This window comes from Podarcis liolepis (genome assembly GCF_965112155.1).
Source record: "Podarcis liolepis genome assembly, chromosome: 11".
Taxonomy (NCBI): Eukaryota; Metazoa; Chordata; class Lepidosauria; order Squamata; family Lacertidae; genus Podarcis; species Podarcis liolepis.
In genome coordinates, this window is record NC_139565.1 from 45,276,648 (window position 1) to 45,294,556 (window position 17,909).

General features: G+C 42.5%; 1 protein-coding gene across 1 annotated transcript in view; it reads left to right on the top strand.

Moving 5' to 3' along the window:
- Nucleotides 1-17,909, top strand: part of HCN1 (hyperpolarization activated cyclic nucleotide gated potassium channel 1) — a 182,826-nt gene that overhangs the window by 129,915 nt on the left and 35,002 nt on the right. The window contains exon 5 of the mRNA XM_083465833.1: nucleotides 12,017-12,163. Coding sequence (XP_083321959.1) covers nucleotides 12,017-12,163 — 147 coding nt within the window. The remainder of the gene's footprint in view (nucleotides 1-12,016; nucleotides 12,164-17,909) is intronic.

The window sequence follows — 17,909 nt, forward strand, 5'->3', positions numbered from 1 at the left end:
CAGTGAGCAAAGTAACATGACCAATTTCTGGAGGTCATGTCCCATTGACGTCATTAGAAAGAGTGAATCAGATGCTAGATATTGTCTGGACCAAACCGTATGCAAATTCTGAGACACTTGCATGGAAGATTGTAAAATAATGACAGTTATTGGTGGGATTTGCCCTTTGATGTGTAGTGGACAAAATCTGGGTGACCGTAAAACACCCAGAAACAAAGGAAGCCCTAAAATCTTTCCACCAGTGGGAAGTTTGGTCCCAGGACCATTGAGCCACATGACAATGTCAATGGGAAGCAATCTCTTACTTAAGTACTGCTGCATAATACTTTATAATTAACATGAAATGCAAGGAGAGAATACAAGGAAGGTGAGAAAGTGAAAGGCAAATGAGTTTGTTGTGTCAGCTTAGTTATGATAAATTACCTCAGGCAGTTTCCCTTATGTAAAAGCCCTACTGTAAGGAGAGTGTCTCATTAATAAGTAGGAGAAAGTGACAAGATGAGTTATAGTGGAGCAATCCACACTTAATATGGTACACACGTGTGATTATAAAGAATGCGATCAAATATCCCTGGAAGAGAAAAAGTTGCTTTAAAGACATATACTATCTTAAACCAACTCTTTAAAGCATGTAGGAAGAATATTCTAAACTGAAAACTCTGTACTGTATACAAAGACTCACTCATTGCCAATAGTATCTTCCATTAAAGCAGGAGCCTTAGGTAGGCCTAGACTCAAATCACGGTGACCAATTTCTTCTAACATAGCAGGATCCATAAAGGAGATGATTGGAGTGAGTTATAGTTGTACAGAAAAAAAAATAGGTAAAATGGGCAAAGGCTGCAGCAAGAAAGTGCTGTCAACAAATCAGTTGCAATAACCTAGCTAGCACCAATCGCACAAAATGCCTTCTCATGCTAGTGGTCTGTTTCCATTAGCAGTGTGATGTTAGAGCAACTTAATTCACACTAGATTGCCCTTTCTTTTCCATGAACCAGAAAATCGCAAGTCTCAATTTTCCAGTTCACAGAAGAAGAGCTGAGATCTATTGTGAGTTAGTCACCGTAGTGTTTACAGTATTCCCGCAAGAAGGCAATCATTTGTAAGAGTGAGCTTGAAGCAGAATATCTGAAGTCACTCACTTTACGAGTCTGCCATTCCCTATGTTGGTCTGGGCTGAGAGATGTCTGGTTTTCAACATCATGATAAACCACCTAAAAGTCCTGGGCAACAGCTACTACTTAGCAATCTAAAACTGACACATTTTTAGTTACTTTTAACCCATCGTTACAACTGTTATTGTATAGTACAAAGCTACAAGGGCTGCAGTAATCACGATGACCCGCTTCACGCCTCCCCCCCCCCCATTTTTACTTGGCACACACACAGTGCTGGATGTACCTATAAGCTAAACAAGCTATAGCTTAGGACCTCACTCTCTTGGGGCTCCCAAAAAAATTAAAGGGAAAAAAACCTAGATGTACATTTCCAAAATACAAGATAAAAAACAAATAAAATAAAACCTACATACAGCAACAGTGTTTTGTTTTGTGTTGTGTAGGCTCCTATGATATAAGTAATGGGCCCCGCCTGCTAGCCTGCTCCCTAAAATATCACTGGTTTGCTCATTTCTATATATAGGGTGCCAGTGTTGTGCAGTGGTTAACAGCGGTAGATTCGTAATCTGGTGAACCGGGTTCGCATCTCCACTCCTCCACATGCAGCTGCTGGGTGACCTTGGGCCAGTCACACTTCTCTGAAGTCTCTCAGCCCCACTCACCTCACAGAGTGTTTGTTGTGGGGGAGGAAGGGAAAGGAGAATGTGAGCCACTTTGAGACTCCTTTGGGTAGTGATAAAGCGGGATATCAAATCCAAACTCTTCTTCTTCTTCTTCCAACATTCTGCATGGCAACATGTGCAAATGGCTTTAGATACCTATTAGATCCATAAATTATCATATAGCATATATTCAATGCAAAAAAACAGCGACAATTTGTTGGTGACAAAGGACAGCTGGACATATAAAGGGCCCCATTACCTGTAGTAGCTTAGGGCCTCATCAAACCTAAATCCAGCCCTGCACACACACACATCATGATTCATGATACATTGTCATGTTGGATATTGTGAAACCATTACCACGATGTGGACTTCAAACCAATTTAGATGTTGTATTGATACATTGCCCAGCAATGCTAGAGGACAAAGCTTAGAAACACAGGAAGCTACTTCATACTGAATCTTGCCAGTGGTCCATGTAGCCCAGTGTTCTCTACACAAAATGGCAGTGGTCTTCTGGTTTTTAGACAGGAAAAATTCCCAGCCCTACCTGGAGATTTTGGGGATTGGACCTCAAACATTGTTAGGATTGTACTGTAAGTGAGTCTGGATCCCAGGCCATTGCTTTGTATAACTCCGTATTTAAAGAACATAGAGAGTCACAGTTAAATGGCATAACTATACCATTTGGCCGATAACAGTCCTCCAATCAGTTCTTCATATAAAGCGATTTTACTGATTCAGCCTAAGAAATAGCTGAAATTATAGTACATGTCACTCTGGGTGAAATAATGTGAGTAATCAAAACCATTTCATGGTGTGGCTGATGCATGATCAATGTCAAAAAACCTCAGTATGATTTTAAAAGTTTTTTTTTAGTCATCTGGGTTTAATGGGTGTTCTCTTTCAGTGCTATTTAGATACAGTTATTTAGCTTGTGCCTTGGGATTCTTAATTGTACCATCTGTTGAACAGTAAAGGAAAATAAGAAGGTTGCTTATATTTATTTACCTTGTTGTTTAATAGTAGTAATAATAGCAAAAGCTCCTCCCCCCAAAAAAAATAGTTTTTGAGTTATTTTAAAAGAATGTTTTTAGAAATTTCACAAAAAAAATCAAAACTTCCAATAAGAACTGCCATACACCTAGATTTTCCTGTACATTTTAACCAATTTCTGAAAATTCCACCTGGGCAGTATTTTCAGCGGATGAATCCCAGATATGTCCAGGAAATTCTGGACATATGCCGGCCCTATGTTTAGCACAGGAGGGGTCATTTTCTTTAAACTGTGGGATATTTGTCAAGTATAACCAAAATACCTTCTACTTGGTTTGATTAACAGCTTGTTCATGACTGACTGAATGTGAAATGAGGTATGTTTTCCCCCACCCCACTAGATGACTTCATGCCATCTGATGCACTGACATAACAGGCTAACAGTTAGGCTATCACAGAAAGGCATGGTTCTCACATAACACTAAACTATGGCTTAGCAGTATGCGCGAACCCATCACAGCAGCTTTACTATGGCTTATATAATAACTATGGCCAAAAACCACTTGTCAACCAAGGTTTATAGCTGGTTTATAAAGCTTAGTTAATGTGAACTATAGTTTAGCATTATGTGCAAATCCTGACCTACTCCTTAACCATGGTGAAGGACCGTCACTGCCCAAAAGCTACAGAGATGCGAGTGAAGAGTGGCAAAAGAATTAAACTGCTCTCAGGGCTCGGCTGCTCTCATTGGCACTATTAACTATTCTGTGATGAGAGCTAAGGTTTAAGTGATTGTCTGCCAAGTGTCTCTGTTTTAGCTGTGGTTTATTAACTATGGTCGACATTATAGTTAGGCATGGTTTAGCATTATATGTGAACCTTTACCATGCGCTCCAAGTACTCCCCCCCCCAAAAAAAAACCCTTTACTTCCCATCCCTTCCCTCAGCAAAAGGGTCCATCTTACTTGGTTTATTTTCTGCCAGGAAGGCTATGCACATACTTAGAGCTATCAAGCTAATAATAATTGTAACTGTTTGTCAAAGGTGGTTTGATGGCTTCACTGCCTTTTTTTTCTCAACAGAGAAATGCAGTTATTATTTTTAGCACTGTGAGCAGCCTTCTGCTTGCCATGTCTGCCTGCTCATTCCCTCATCCAGGACCCCTTACCTTCCAAGAATTTTTATAATACCATTTAACTTCTGCTCAGTAATTAAACATTTCATCTCAATAACCAGTTTATACAATGTCTTACTATTGTTCATTTCAGTTACAATGATTGAGAAATTAATTAAGTTTGAGTGAATTTTTTGAAGAAGATTCATGTTCTCGGTCTGTTCCCATGGAGTCAGTGGTTTGCTTTATTTTATTTTTTTTAATATAGAAGACAATGCTCATAACTTAATTTACTTTGAAGTACTAAAAAACCCCACCTCATGCTGAAATTCCATGGAAGCGGGGCAGTGTCTTCAGATATCATCCTTATTAGCTTTCCCACCTTCCATAATGGCCTTCCTGGGGCCAGTCAACAAAGCTGAAATTCAGGGTTTGGCCTCTTTTTGGGTAGCCTTGAAAGAGGATAGGGCAATTTTTTGAAAAATAAGACTATCAATTGCTGTTATTCATTATAGCTAGGTATAGGCCTTTGAGCACCAGTTGCTGGGAATCACAAATGGAAGAGTGCTGTTGTGCTCATGTCTTGCTTGCAGGATTTTATAGGTATCTGGTGGACCACTGTGGGAACAGGATTTTGGACTAGACAGACCCAACAGGATCCCATACAGTCTTCTAACCCATAACCAGGCAAATAGGTGCTGTAGGTTCTATTCCGATACACCCGCCATGAAACAACTTTGGAGCCACAGTTGAACATTCAATTCTCTTCAAGAAGGAACACCTGCAAATTATGTGTAAGGTAAAGGTAAAGGGACCCCTGACCATTAGGTCCAGTCGTGACCGACTCTGGGGTTGCGGCGCTCATCTCGCTTTATTGGCTGAGGGAGCCAGCATACAACTTCCGGGTCATGTGGCCAGCATGACTAAGTCGCTTCTGGCAAACCAGAGCAGCGCACGGAAACGCCGTTTACCTTCCCGCCGCAGCGGTACCTATTTATCTACTTGCACTTTGATGTGCTTTCCAACTGCTAGGTTGGCAGGAGCAGGGACCGAGCAGGGGGAGCTCACCCCGTCACAGGGATTTGAACCGCCAACCTTCTGATCGGCAAGTCCTAGGCTCTGTGGTTTAACCCACAGCGCGTGTAGCCAACACATAAAATCAAAGCAGCCCACTTAGGCCCAGCTCTGTACAGATCTCCTTATTCCTGAATTGGGAGAAAAACTGAACATATATAACATCAAATAAACCTAGCAATTAAGGCTTTTGGGGTTGTTGTTGTTGTTTTACCAAACAGCATATGAATTTGATCCTTACCAGGTAAGCAAATGAGGGTTTGTGTCATTCAGTAATCAGGGTCAACATACTGGGTTTTAAATGCTGTTCATTGCGTGGACAGGCGGAGTCCCCAGATCCTGCACGGTCCCCCCGTCATGTGAATAACGACTCAAGACAACGTGCTATGGGATTAAATTGGCCACAACTTTATTAAATTTCAAATGTGGGTAGACCTTGGCTCAGGCATTGGGCGTTCTCCCTCCCCGGTCCCCAGCCGGGGACCTAGGGAGCATCAGGGTTATCCAGTGTGTGTGTGGGGGATGGGCCGGCTCTGGAGAACATATGTTCAAGCAGAGATGGCCGCCCCCGTAACGCCGCCGCCGCAGGAGGGAGCAATGACGACCTTTTGGTGTACGGCCAAAGCCTCCCTCCAGAAAACCCCTTTAACGGGGAACCCTGGTATCGCCGCCGCAAGAGGAAGATGGACAAAAGGATTCCGCCCAAGGCCTGATACCGCCAAAGTTGTGACGTTTTGCTACGGGAAAGGCGAAACCTGCCAATGCAGGGAAATTCCTTTCCGGCCCTTTAACAGCGACCTTAACGTAGCAGCGCCCGCATACCTGTGAAGAAAAGTTAACCTGCAAAACCTGTGAAGAATAGTTAACCTGCAAAATAAGACCTTAACTGAGGGTGGGTAGGGTGGGAGAAGCTCTGGAGCCAAGTGTGGATTCCTAGGTAAGATCCTCCCTCTATTGTGTGGGCAGGTAATCCCTCCCCTACCTGGCCTGGTCTCCTTGGCAACGCTTCCCCCAGGTGGTATTGGACAACTGACTGAGGTAGGTGGAGACCTCCAGGTATCCCACCTGAGGGAAGGCAAAGCCAAGCCTATGCTGTTGGAGCCGCTCCAGATCTAGGGGCTGCACGCGTCCACGCAAAGGGCGCCCCCCATTTTAAGCGGGGAGCGGTCATTGCGTGGACAGGCGGAGTCCCCAGATCCTGCACGGTCCCCCCGTCATGTGAATAACGACTCAAGACAACGTGCTATGGGATTAAATTGGCCACAACTTTATTAAATTTCAAATGTGGGTAGACCTTGGCTCAGGCATTGGGCGTTCTCCCTCCCCGGTCCCCAGCCGGGGACCTAGGGAGCATCAGGGTTATCCAGTGTGTGTGGGGGGGATGGGCCGGCTCTGGAGAACATATGTTCAAGCAGAGATGGCCGCCCCCGTAACGCCGCCGCCGCAGGAGGGAGCAATGACGACCTTTTGGTGTACGGCCAAAGCCTCCCTCCAGAAAACCCCTTTAACGCCTGGTCTCCTTGGCAACGCTTCCCCCAGGTGGTATTGGACAACTGACTGAGGTAGGTGGAGACCTCCAGGTATCCCACCTGAGGGAAGGCAAAGCCAAGCCTATGCTGTTGGAGCCGCTCCAGATCTAGGGGCTGCACGCGTCCACGCAAAGGGCGCCCCCCATTTTAAGCGGGGAGCGGTCATTACATTAGCAGTGAACATTACATTGCATTGCTGGCTAGCTCCTGGCCACAACAAGGCTGGTGATAGCTTGAGCATCCTGGTGAAGAAGAGGAAATTGGGAAGGAAGCGAGTTGTGAGAAAAAGAGAGAAAGAGACTTAGCTTGGTAGGGGACTTACTCAAAGTCTCTTTCTCTCTTTTTCTCACAACTCGCTACTTTCCCAATTTCCTCTTCACCGGGGTCTAATGTGGATTAAATTGCCTATTTGTGTCCATTTCTCCCAAATAGGCAACTCCCACAAAAGGTAAACAAGCGAAGCTACTTCCCTAATGTTAGGGCCCAACCCATTGCCACCTGGGCACGTTATCTCCTGAGACGGCCTAGTATCCCCTATAATCTGACTTTGTGAGACATATACTAGAGCATTTGCTCAGCAACAACAGCACCTGGCCTCACATCTGATGCTAATCCTGTGTGACATGTCCTACTTTCAGTGCAGGATATTATTTCCATTCCCCACCTAACTGATACCTGGGGTCAGTGTTCACCTCTTAAACAGAACAATAGGGATATTAATTGGGCATTAAAATATCTGACTTGTTAGCCAATTGAAGGCTATATACTGAGCTCTCACTGGGAGCTGGTTAAAGTCCTAAGTACTCTCCCCAGTGAACAGAATATGGGTTGTAAATTCTGTGAACACTAGACTTGTTAAAGCACAAATTATCCAGTGAGATACAGCTGCATATGAAGGGCATATACACCCAAGAATGCATTCCCATTTTTATCCTGTATCTTCCAAGAGCAGGAAAACAGTAGAGTTCTGATCTTTAAAAAGTGTTCTGCAAAAACTCATTGACTGAAGGCTGGAAAACTCCTCCTAAATCCTGCTGTTAACATACCTTGGTATTAAGTAATGAAAGCACCATCATCATAAACCAGGGAAGCAACTACAGTCATTAGCCATCAATACATTCTGGTCATATTGGCAGGATGTGACCTGGACTTATTGATGTGATTGTGCAGCCTCTTTGTTGTTGATTTGTCTTTGTGAACATAGTGATCCATTTAAAGTAGAAGTGGCAAACCTGTGGCTTTCCATATGTTGTTGGAGTCCAACTCCCTTCATGCCTAGTCTTCAGCAGATTGGGGAGGGGGCATAACCAATTGGTTTTTTTAAATAATCAAAAACAATAGAAGCTTATTGGGAGATTACGGTCATATGTAGCACTTCTGAACAACAGATAGTTTGGTTAAGAGAATGGTAAAAAGTGTGTGTGTGTGTGTGTGTGTGTGTGTGTGTGTGTGTGTGTGTACGCACTCACAATGGAACTTCCACCCCCCTCCTCTCGCCCAGAACAGATTTAGGGAGGACTGCAAGGTAGAGGGGGTGGGTTCCATTGATCAAGTGGAAATTGTTGCACTGATAGAACAGGTTAGCTAGATAGTGTCCTTAGTTTTCCTAGCAATTTAAACAAAAGACTTTGAACAGATAGCTAAAACTGGTGTCATTAAATCTCAGGTTAATCACTCTTAGTGTCTGAGGCTGATCAAAAGATTTTTAGGTTGGCCAACAAAATAGTAAATGAGGTATAATACCTACAAATGTCTTTTGAGACCTGGCTCCAGCAAGTCGAATCACTTAGTTCCAAGCTTTGTTACCTTTATTATTTATCTTTCACCTAAGAATGTGGGTCGAAGGCTATTCAGTAGCAAAGCAGAGCGCAGTCAAAGAAACAAGCAACAAAGGAGGATTTGAACAGGTGACAGAAGATCACAGATCAATGCACAGGGGACTGGCTATCCGACTCATGCAAAGGATAAGGAAAGGAAATGGGTCAAAGCTAGGATTGGAACTTGTTAAAGTGTATTAATTCAAATCTCTTAGGTCAGTAATCTGCCAAGAGGCAGAAATGTGGATAAGAGTACAAAAGGCATGGCTTAAGCAGAAGCAATTAATTGGACTGTCATGTACTAGAATGCTACCAGTGCAGCTGAAAAAGGCGTACATTGCCTTGTAAAGGTCAAATTCTGGGGAACCAAGCAGGAAAAGAAAAGTTATAAACACTAATTCTGTGGTCAAAGCTTGAATGTCATGGTGATTAGACCAGACATTACCTCCACCAACAGATACAGGCTTTTCCTGGTCCTGTCCTATATGTTCTCATGCTGTGGTTCACTTGCTCAGTAGACTAATTGAATAATTTTCTTCAACATACCATGTGTTTGAAGTGTTCATGTGTGTTGAATTATCAATTAATTGTTACTTTAAGCAGGTATAACCAAACTATAAACTTTGGGGTGGCATTTTGCTCGACCTTTTCTACCTGGGTATTGATACTGAGATATAAAAGACATGTGCACGCCAATATGGACACTTAAACAGAAGCAAGAAGGAATAGGTAGAAGGAGCTGGACGTGAGTAGCTGGGTTACAGCAGCAAGATGATTTTGACTAAAATTAGCTGGGTTGTTAAATGGATAGGGTAACGTGCGCAACAACCAGTGACAAGGTCTGAAGTACCTGGGATAGCTCCTTGCAAGGGCTCTGTGAATAAGAGTGGTGTTCTTGGTGTGAAGGCCAGCGCTAAACTCTGCACAGTTAAGCTGGAATTCGTTGTCAGAGGTTATAGTGATGGCCACCAACTGGGTAGCTTCAAAAGTATTTTAGGCATGTTCATGAAGGACAAGACTATTGACAGCTACTAGTTATGATGCCAACGTACTGGCTCCAGCATCAGAGGTGGCATGTCTCTGAATGGCAGTTGTGAGCTTCCCATAGGAATCTAGTTGGACACTGTGGGAACAGGTTCAGTCTTTGGTCTGACCCAGCATTGCTCTTGCTATGCTGTGTCCAAAAGAGCCTTTAAACCTGGAGCCCCAACTCCCTAAGATTATAAGGCAGGGATGGGGAAACTTGTGCCCCTCCTGTTCTGGGGTCTGATTCTGACTCCTCAGTTGGAAACCTAGGAGTAAGGTGAGCTGATGTCTCAGGGATATTAAACCAGTCTGGTGTTCACTGCTGACAATCCATTCTTACTCTGACAGACTGCACCAAGTTCTCTGCCTTGGACTCGGTTTTGGGTGGATTTGAGAATTTATTTTATTTATTTCATAAAAATCTATACAATGCTTGATTGTAAAAAACAAAAAAAACCCCAAAACCTCAAAGCAGTTTATAAAAAGATAAGTCTCTGGGGCAGGTTTTTCCAGCTGAAGATCATCTCAGAAGGATCTAGGGGTTAGGCTGTTGTAGGACCCAGTCCTTTCCTACCTGCCACTGCTAGGAACTTTTCAAGGAGAATATTTCCGGACATTCTCTGTTTGCATAGATGAAGAGCTTTGAGGGACATATGGACATACTCAACTGATTCATACAGGAAATTTTTGTACTTCTGTAGTGTAAAAGCATTCAGCTAAAGGTATTTGACAGAAGGGCTCGTAGATGAAAATCGTACCCCTTTGGTTATTTCACCTTCTCTTATATAACCTTGGTAGTAGGTCTCATGTGTTTTGCAAAAGGAGTAGGTTCATCTTCCTGAATTAGCTACACACACAAAAAACAACAACAACCCTTTACCACAAAACATGGCTCATATGTACAAATCAAAAGCAGCCAGCTATCCACCCCCGGTAATTAGTGCAATATCAGCCACAATGTCCTGACAGCAAATATACTGCTTTTATAACATCTGGTGCTGAGGACTAAACAGTGACCTTCCTCATAATGACCTTTCGGTTTAATCCCTTTTGAAAATAAATCTTATTATGGATGAGTCAGCAAACAGCTCTACTGTGTTTGCTGTTTACAGCTTGCATTTTTCAGGCAGCAGAAAATGCAGATTTTAATATACGTATATGTTTTAGCCTTTTCATTTCTACAGCATCCTTCTGTGAGGTTAGTAATTTTTTAGTAATCATTTTAGTGAGTACTGTACAGGATCTGCTTGTGATCTTCCCCTGATTCTCTAAAATCTATGATGTTTGGACTAAAGCAGGATTGCTCCTTGAAATGCCATACCTCCTATGGTTTTCAGCATTGGCATTAGGAATCTCAGATGTTGGGGGACGGTTAGGCCAGGGGTTGGGAACTGAATGCAACAGCCAGATAATCCTCCTCAGTCTTCACAGACTTAATGACGAACATTACACCTGCAACCAGCATTTAATTCCAGCTACCGCTGGGCGAAGGTAAGAATGGATAGATCAGTCTCTTTCCATTCCATAGAAATAAATTCATTCACAAATCCATGTAATCCTATTTCTACATTAAATTTAAATATGTATTTTTAAAGGATTAAATATGTATTTTCAACATTTTTGTCTCAATATACACATTTCTAAACATATTTTATCCCAGATATATACTTTTATATTACATAATTATGATACATTATTATAATTGATGCATTTATGAGAATGCAATTATCCTTTTTATACAGATCTGGTATAGCTTAGTGGCTAATGCGGTATGTGCCGAAAGGCACAGCTCAGTAGTAGAGTTGATAGGTGGCATGGAAGAGTCCCAAATTCAATCTGCAGTTAGGAAAGATCCCTATCTGAAATCCTAGAAAAAGTGCTATCAGCCAATGGAGACAATACTGTGCTTGACCTGACTTCCTTCCTATATTCTTATGAGTCAGGGCACCCCAAATTCAAGTATCACTTCAGCCATGATCACTGACATAGAGCTGCAGAGTTGGAAGGAACCCCAAGGCTTATCCAGCCCAACCCTGTTCAATGCAGGAGTCCTACCTGCAGCTGTCCCTGGGTGGCCTCGAACCACCAACCTTCTGGTTAACAGCCAGGCACATGGACCCATTGAGCCACAGGTCTCACAGACGATACGTTTGCTTGAAGAACACATTAGCCATCACTGCCAATGTTCTTCTGTAGTGGTTTCAGCTGGCGGAAAAGATAACATGTGTTCCAGGTCATTTCTAGACTTCTAGTGAGGCCCAGCAGTCGTGACTGGGATCCCATGTGAACTGTGTGGCTGCTCTAAAACATGAACATGACTCATGTGAAGAGTTCTGGCATTCAATGGCAAATATTCAAATGGTCATGGGTCCAATGCAAGAGGCCATTGTTTCCCACATGGGGAAAAGTTCAAAAGCCAGGCTATATAGAAAGAAGTTTTTGACCACACAGTGCGCTAACAAAAAGTCTTTTCTGAATTATCCCCTCAAAAATTTGTGCAGTGTCAAAGCAAGGGAGAAACCACAGTTATTATTATCCTTTCACTCCCTCTGCTAATAGCCACACATTTGCCTTTTTCTTTTATGATGTTAGTAATTCACTCATTATGGATTTTCCCCATTATATTTTAAAAGCCTATTGCATTAATATACTTTTTTTTTTACATTTCCTCTTTTTCCAGTACAAGCAAGTGGAACAATACATGTCGTTTCATAAACTACCTGCCGATATGCGCCAGAAGATCCATGATTATTATGAACACCGTTACCAGGGAAAGATCTTCGATGAAGATAGCATTCTCAACGAACTCAACGACCCACTTAGGGAGGTAAGGATGTCAACATTGCGAGAGGGTTTCTCCCTCATTCTGAGCTTGAGAACAATTCAGGTGCATGAAAAGTACACCCTTCATTTGAGGTGGGCTTTAAAGACCCCTTAAGTTTTTCTGCTTGGGTCAGGAGAACTTTGCTAGTTTGTCTCCAATTAGACCCAACAGGCAAACTAAAAAGTTATTGTGATGATATGTTTATTTAAAATATGGTTTACTGTTCTGTTTTGCTTCTCAACAACTCAGTTATGGCACTTCAATTATTATGTAATGTATTGCTAAAACCACCCTTCTTAAGAAGACGATTGAAAAACCATGAACCTGGGAAAATTCAGCAAACTTATCATCCCAGTTCCTCCACTCCGCCCTAGTACCCAAGAAAACAATATTAAGACCAGATTTCTTTTTTTAAAAAATAGGCCAGGTTCACAAATCACTTTACAAGCTTAACAGTGGTTTAAAAGTGAACATACAGTGTGTTAGTGCAGAGGGAGAAAAAAATATATTCGCTGCTTTGCTCTTTGCTTTTTCCTCTGTGCTGTGCTACTGGGAACTAAGCCATGGTTTGGCTCAGCATTACATCCACATTATGGTTTATCTCTCTGCAGACAAACCACAAGCTGTTTTTTCCTTGGCCTACTACTTGTGGTTTGTTTGGTGGAGTCAAACCATGAACCTGAGTTTGGACAGAATGTTAAGCCAAATCATGGCTTAGCTCCCAGTAGTGCTGCAGCAACAGGAGCAGGAGAAAACTAAAATGGCCATTCTTTCCTCCCTGTACATTTGCCTTTAAGCTACAGTTAAGCACAGCTGTGGTGGCTAAAAGTGATGCATGAAAGAGGTTGGGGAATCTCAGCCCTTCTTGAAGAAGAATCAGCATAGCTTCTCTAAAAGAAAGTCTCACCTTACTAGCAGGCAAAATAAAGAATTCCTTTCAGTAGCACCTTAAAGACCAACTAAGTTAGTTCTTGGTATGAGCTTTCGTGTGCATGCACACTTCTTCAGATACACTGAAACAGAAGTTGCCAGATCCTTCTATATAGTGAGAAGGTGGGGAGGGGTATTACTCAGAAGGGTGGTGGGAATGGGTGATTGGCAGATAGCTGAGATGAGCCTGTTGACGACTCTTACTAGCAGGGTTGGTCAATAGACTCTGAAGTCACAAAGTACTGAGAACCAAGTGGAACTGGGTCATCTCAACTTATCCAGCAAATAATGCACTTTGCAGCTTCGGCAAGCTCAATATATTTGCATTTTATCCAACTAATGGTGACTGCAGCATAAATTCCTTCTTTGTTTATAAGCATGAATTTGCTATTAGCATTATCAAAATGTCACGCTCATTAATTGTTAAGCTCTGATATGGAATGACAAATGCTAAAATTTCCATGCCTGATAGTGCTTAATGCCAACATTTTTTAACCTTTCCAAACTACACTTTCCATGTACTGGATAACAAATTGTATTTCTCTTGCACACAAGGAGCAACAATTCATATTTTCCCCCTCAAGTTGACCCTAGGAAAAAAATATATGAGTGAGCTAACAAAAACACATGTAAATGCTTTACTCAAGAGGTGAGCTTCTGAAAATATGAGCAAGAGAACTGAAATGATTATGCAGCATTAACTACAGTAGGTCATTGCTGTTCCTGTTGTAATTGCATTATGATTTCAGTTGTTCTAAAAAATTTCACTGCATAAAAACTTTTAAATGCAGGACTGTGCTCAGGTTGAGGACTACAGCAATCATTTGATGATAATGCATAATTATCACTGATGGGAGATTTTAATTATGTTTGTGGAAACTTGACAAAGCCAACTGTAGGAGCATGTTATGAACAGGCATGACATTGATCACATTACTTAAGAACAGGATCACAGAGAAGCTGATCTCTGATTAAGCCCTAGTTGCGTGCTGAGGTCCCCCAAAACCCCTACCCCAATAACTCACACATCACACATAATTTTTGTTTAAGGTTTTTGGCATACTTTTGGCCACAACTTTATTTTCATACAAATTGAGAGTGGTTGCTTAGGCATTGGTTATGACTATCTGTCCCCCCCGCCTTGGGGACAGCGCTGACTCCCGTGAGTCAGCGTGTGGAGGAACAAGACCAGGGACAGCTGGGACTGCGACACAGACCCTCAGCTATTCCCTGCTTGTTCCTTGAGAACTTACACGGCCCGCACCCTGCTCCAAGGGTTTGGACGAAGGGATGGTAAGCCCCAGAATTCCTTTAACGGAATACCCATCAGCAGCAGCATTGGAGGGGCAGGCACAGCCAATCCATACCCCTCCACCAACCAATTTAACCAATGCCTAACCGCCAACCTTACAAGTTGTGACGATTTGCTAAGCAGTAGGCAAAACCCAAAAGGCACACACTAATCAGCCAATTGGAAAAATTCCTACTGGGCCCCCGCACCAAGGCGAACGACCCCATGACAGGCAGAGCAAGGTCAAGGCGCAAGCCCAAGCAAGGGAGGGCGGGCGGGAGATCCGATGTCCACAGCGAAAGAGAAAGAGAAAGCTGTGGACCTTGCTTAAATAACCACTGATCCCACCCCTAAATTGGCAACATCAAATTTACCCCAGTAACACCATCCTCCAATCTGCTCCAGGCCCCTTGAATCTAATACTGCCTGGCAACCAAGTGGAGTTTTGTTCGGCCCCATCCGCAACACGTGCTCTCTTTTAGTGAGAACACGCTTTCTCACAAATAGCAGATGAGGAGTGTGATATCCACCTCCTAGGCCCCCTAAGCCCCATGCCATCTGAGGGAAGGGTGTTCCTGGCCAACACAGAGGCTCTGTTCAGCCTAGTCTCCCCCTTTAAAGAACAGCTCCCACCAAACAAGGCTGTTCCACAGGGCTGTTCCTTATCTATCAGTCTGGGGTCTCCCCAAAGCTTCTTAAGATAGTGTGCTATTATAGTGTTATGAGTTTGGGTGGGTAGGCTGTATCCCTGGGCCCCGCTTCTAAGCCTTAAATAACAGGGCTAGCTCCCTGGTGATGTGATAGCCTAGGTAATGGGCCATTAAAGGAATAAAGGAAGCGGTTTGGTGCCAGAGGACAAATGACTGGGTCCCTCTCCCTCGACTAGCTGGTAGTTAGAGAGACAAAGGCCTGAGTTGAGAGTTCTGTGTTGTGAGCTAGAAGCAGGAAGAAAAGCTACAGTCTTGGAAGTGAGAGTGTCACAGGAGGAGGAGGAAGAGGAGTTTGGATTTCCTCATCAGGTTGTTGTTTTTTAAATGAAAAAGTTTGCGTAGACCCCCAAAACCAGTTGCCTTCAGTTATCTTTGAAATCATTGGGACTTGAACTGACTTTAGAATAGTTTGTTTAAAACTGTTTAAATAATGTATTTTACATCACTGTGACCTGACCTGAAATTTTCTGGTGAAGGGTGGTGGGTGGGGTAACAACAACAACAGCAACAGCAACAGCAGCCACAACAACAATTCAACCTACAAATGCTGGCACAAATGTCTCCCTAAATTTAAAATTTCCATATGCCATCAATGATGTTTAACAGGATGGGGATGAAAAACAATCTGTTTTCTATCCCAAAATGAGGAAAACTGCACAATATGTTGGAGAAAAACGAAACAAAAAAAGGATGTTTGAGACACCCAGGTTATTATTTGAGCCCAGAAGCAACTGGCTTGGTCATGCTGACAAGTTGGAAGCAGTTGAATGAACTGCGAGTGGCTCAGTACCAGCAGATGTGCGGAGCCAAGCATTGACTGAAAATGCCATACCAAGAATTGCGGCTAAATAAATGCTAATGCTAATGAAAGGATTGATGGACAAAAATAAATAAAATAAAATAAAAGCAGATTTTTATTTCATATATTCCCTTCTGGGCTGGCGATGTTGGGAGCAGATGTGAATGTTCCCTTTGTACATTAGGTGACACACACAGAGAGACCAATCTCCATCTTTTGTGCCACCAACAGGCATTCAAAGGATTCATTCCAGCTAGGCAAAAACATTCAAGATTGGTGCGAAGTGAAGCCCGCGGGGCATGTAGTCCAGGCAGGATGTGAAGTCTTGGGAGATTACTTGAGGGCCATGACTGGTCCTGAGATTCCTCACTCCCTTCTAAAAAAGAAACCCAAACCCAGATGTGATTAGCAGTGGCACATTTAGCATCACACACAGCTAATCCCATAGGTTTGTGTGTGTTGTTGTTTTTAATTAAGGGGGAAAGCCAAGGAGGAGGAAGCAACTGTGTTCTGAGGAACATGAAAAAATAACACTGGGACAATAAGAGACTAGTGCCCCATTGCCAAGTGATAAGATTTCCAGACTCATGAATGCTAGGATAAAAAATGCCAGGAACTCTCTCTGGCGATGTGCCTTATTGTTAAACTGTCTGGAGAATAGCATTCTACTAACTGACCTTGCTCACAGGGGTTTCGTGGGCATCATTACTTGCTTCTTGCAGATAATAACAAGTAATGCAGTGGGATGGCATCGGTCGCAGAAGTGTTCTTTGCAGTTCCTTAAAGCAGCTCCAAGTTCCTGTAAAACAAAAAATGAACAGAAAGTCTTGACACTTTGAATATGATGAAAGATTTTTGTGCCTGACTATTACCCAGGTTATAATTGGTTCCATTAGTTTGTTTCATGGGGCTGAAGAAGAAACTTCAAAGCTGTGCAGGGAACCGTGTGTGCCACTGTTCCTACGGATAATAAGATAGTTATTGCATAGTACACAACACTACAGTATAATCCATTAAGTTATTGGTGGAATTGTCCCTCTAATCAGAAACGTGGGGAAAGATGTAACCTGTTTGGGGGGTTTTAAATAATTGTTTGCCCAGATTGTTTGAGTCTGCCTTGTAACTATTTTACACATTTAAAATAAATATAAAGGTCTCTCTGAGTGACACTTCAACCGTCTTGAAGGCAACAGATCTCTTCCACACCCCCACACCCCATCGCATCTGGCCATTATAGCACCAAACCATTTCAGCTACACATATTGCTTACAAAAGGTCTTCAGATCCTAAATCTCCCTTTCCAAATGAAACTTAACCTGGTCCATAATACATTGCCAGGCAAAAACATTCCTCTTCTCCTAGGTTTATCAAACAATCTATGGCCTTTTAAATTGGGGTGGATATTGTTTTAGTTTGTTAAAATGTTGTGTATTTTTGTGTTCTTATATTGTAAACCGCCCAGTGATCCTCAGATGAGGGGCAATATAGAAATTTAATAAATGATCATCATCATTTAAAGATTTTGTTATGGAGAGCCATATAGAAATGAGGAAATAAATAAATTTTTCGTTGCTATAAATTGGATTTAAGCCAATTTATATCAACGAAAAATTTATTTATTTCCTCATTTCTATATGGCTCTCCATAACAAAATCTCAGAGTGGCTTACAAAAATATATAAATAACATTTGAAATACAGAAAACGGAAACCAACAGCAGGAAGAAAATACTCCTTACAGACTGTTGACCAAATCAGGCTGTTCCCACAAGCACTCAAAGGCTTGAATGAAAAGGTGTCTCTTAAGCAGCCTATAGACCCAATATCAGGAAGAAGCCTAATGGACCTTCAGAATCAGGGAGTTCCACTACGTCTGAGAAGGTGCTACATTGGGTCCCCACCCCCTGCACACTTCTCAGGTGTGCGATTATAAGGAGGGCCTCCTCCACAGATCCTTTCTGCCAGGCTGACACATATTAGGAGAGGCACTCAGTTGGGTCCTTGGATCCCAAACCATTTAG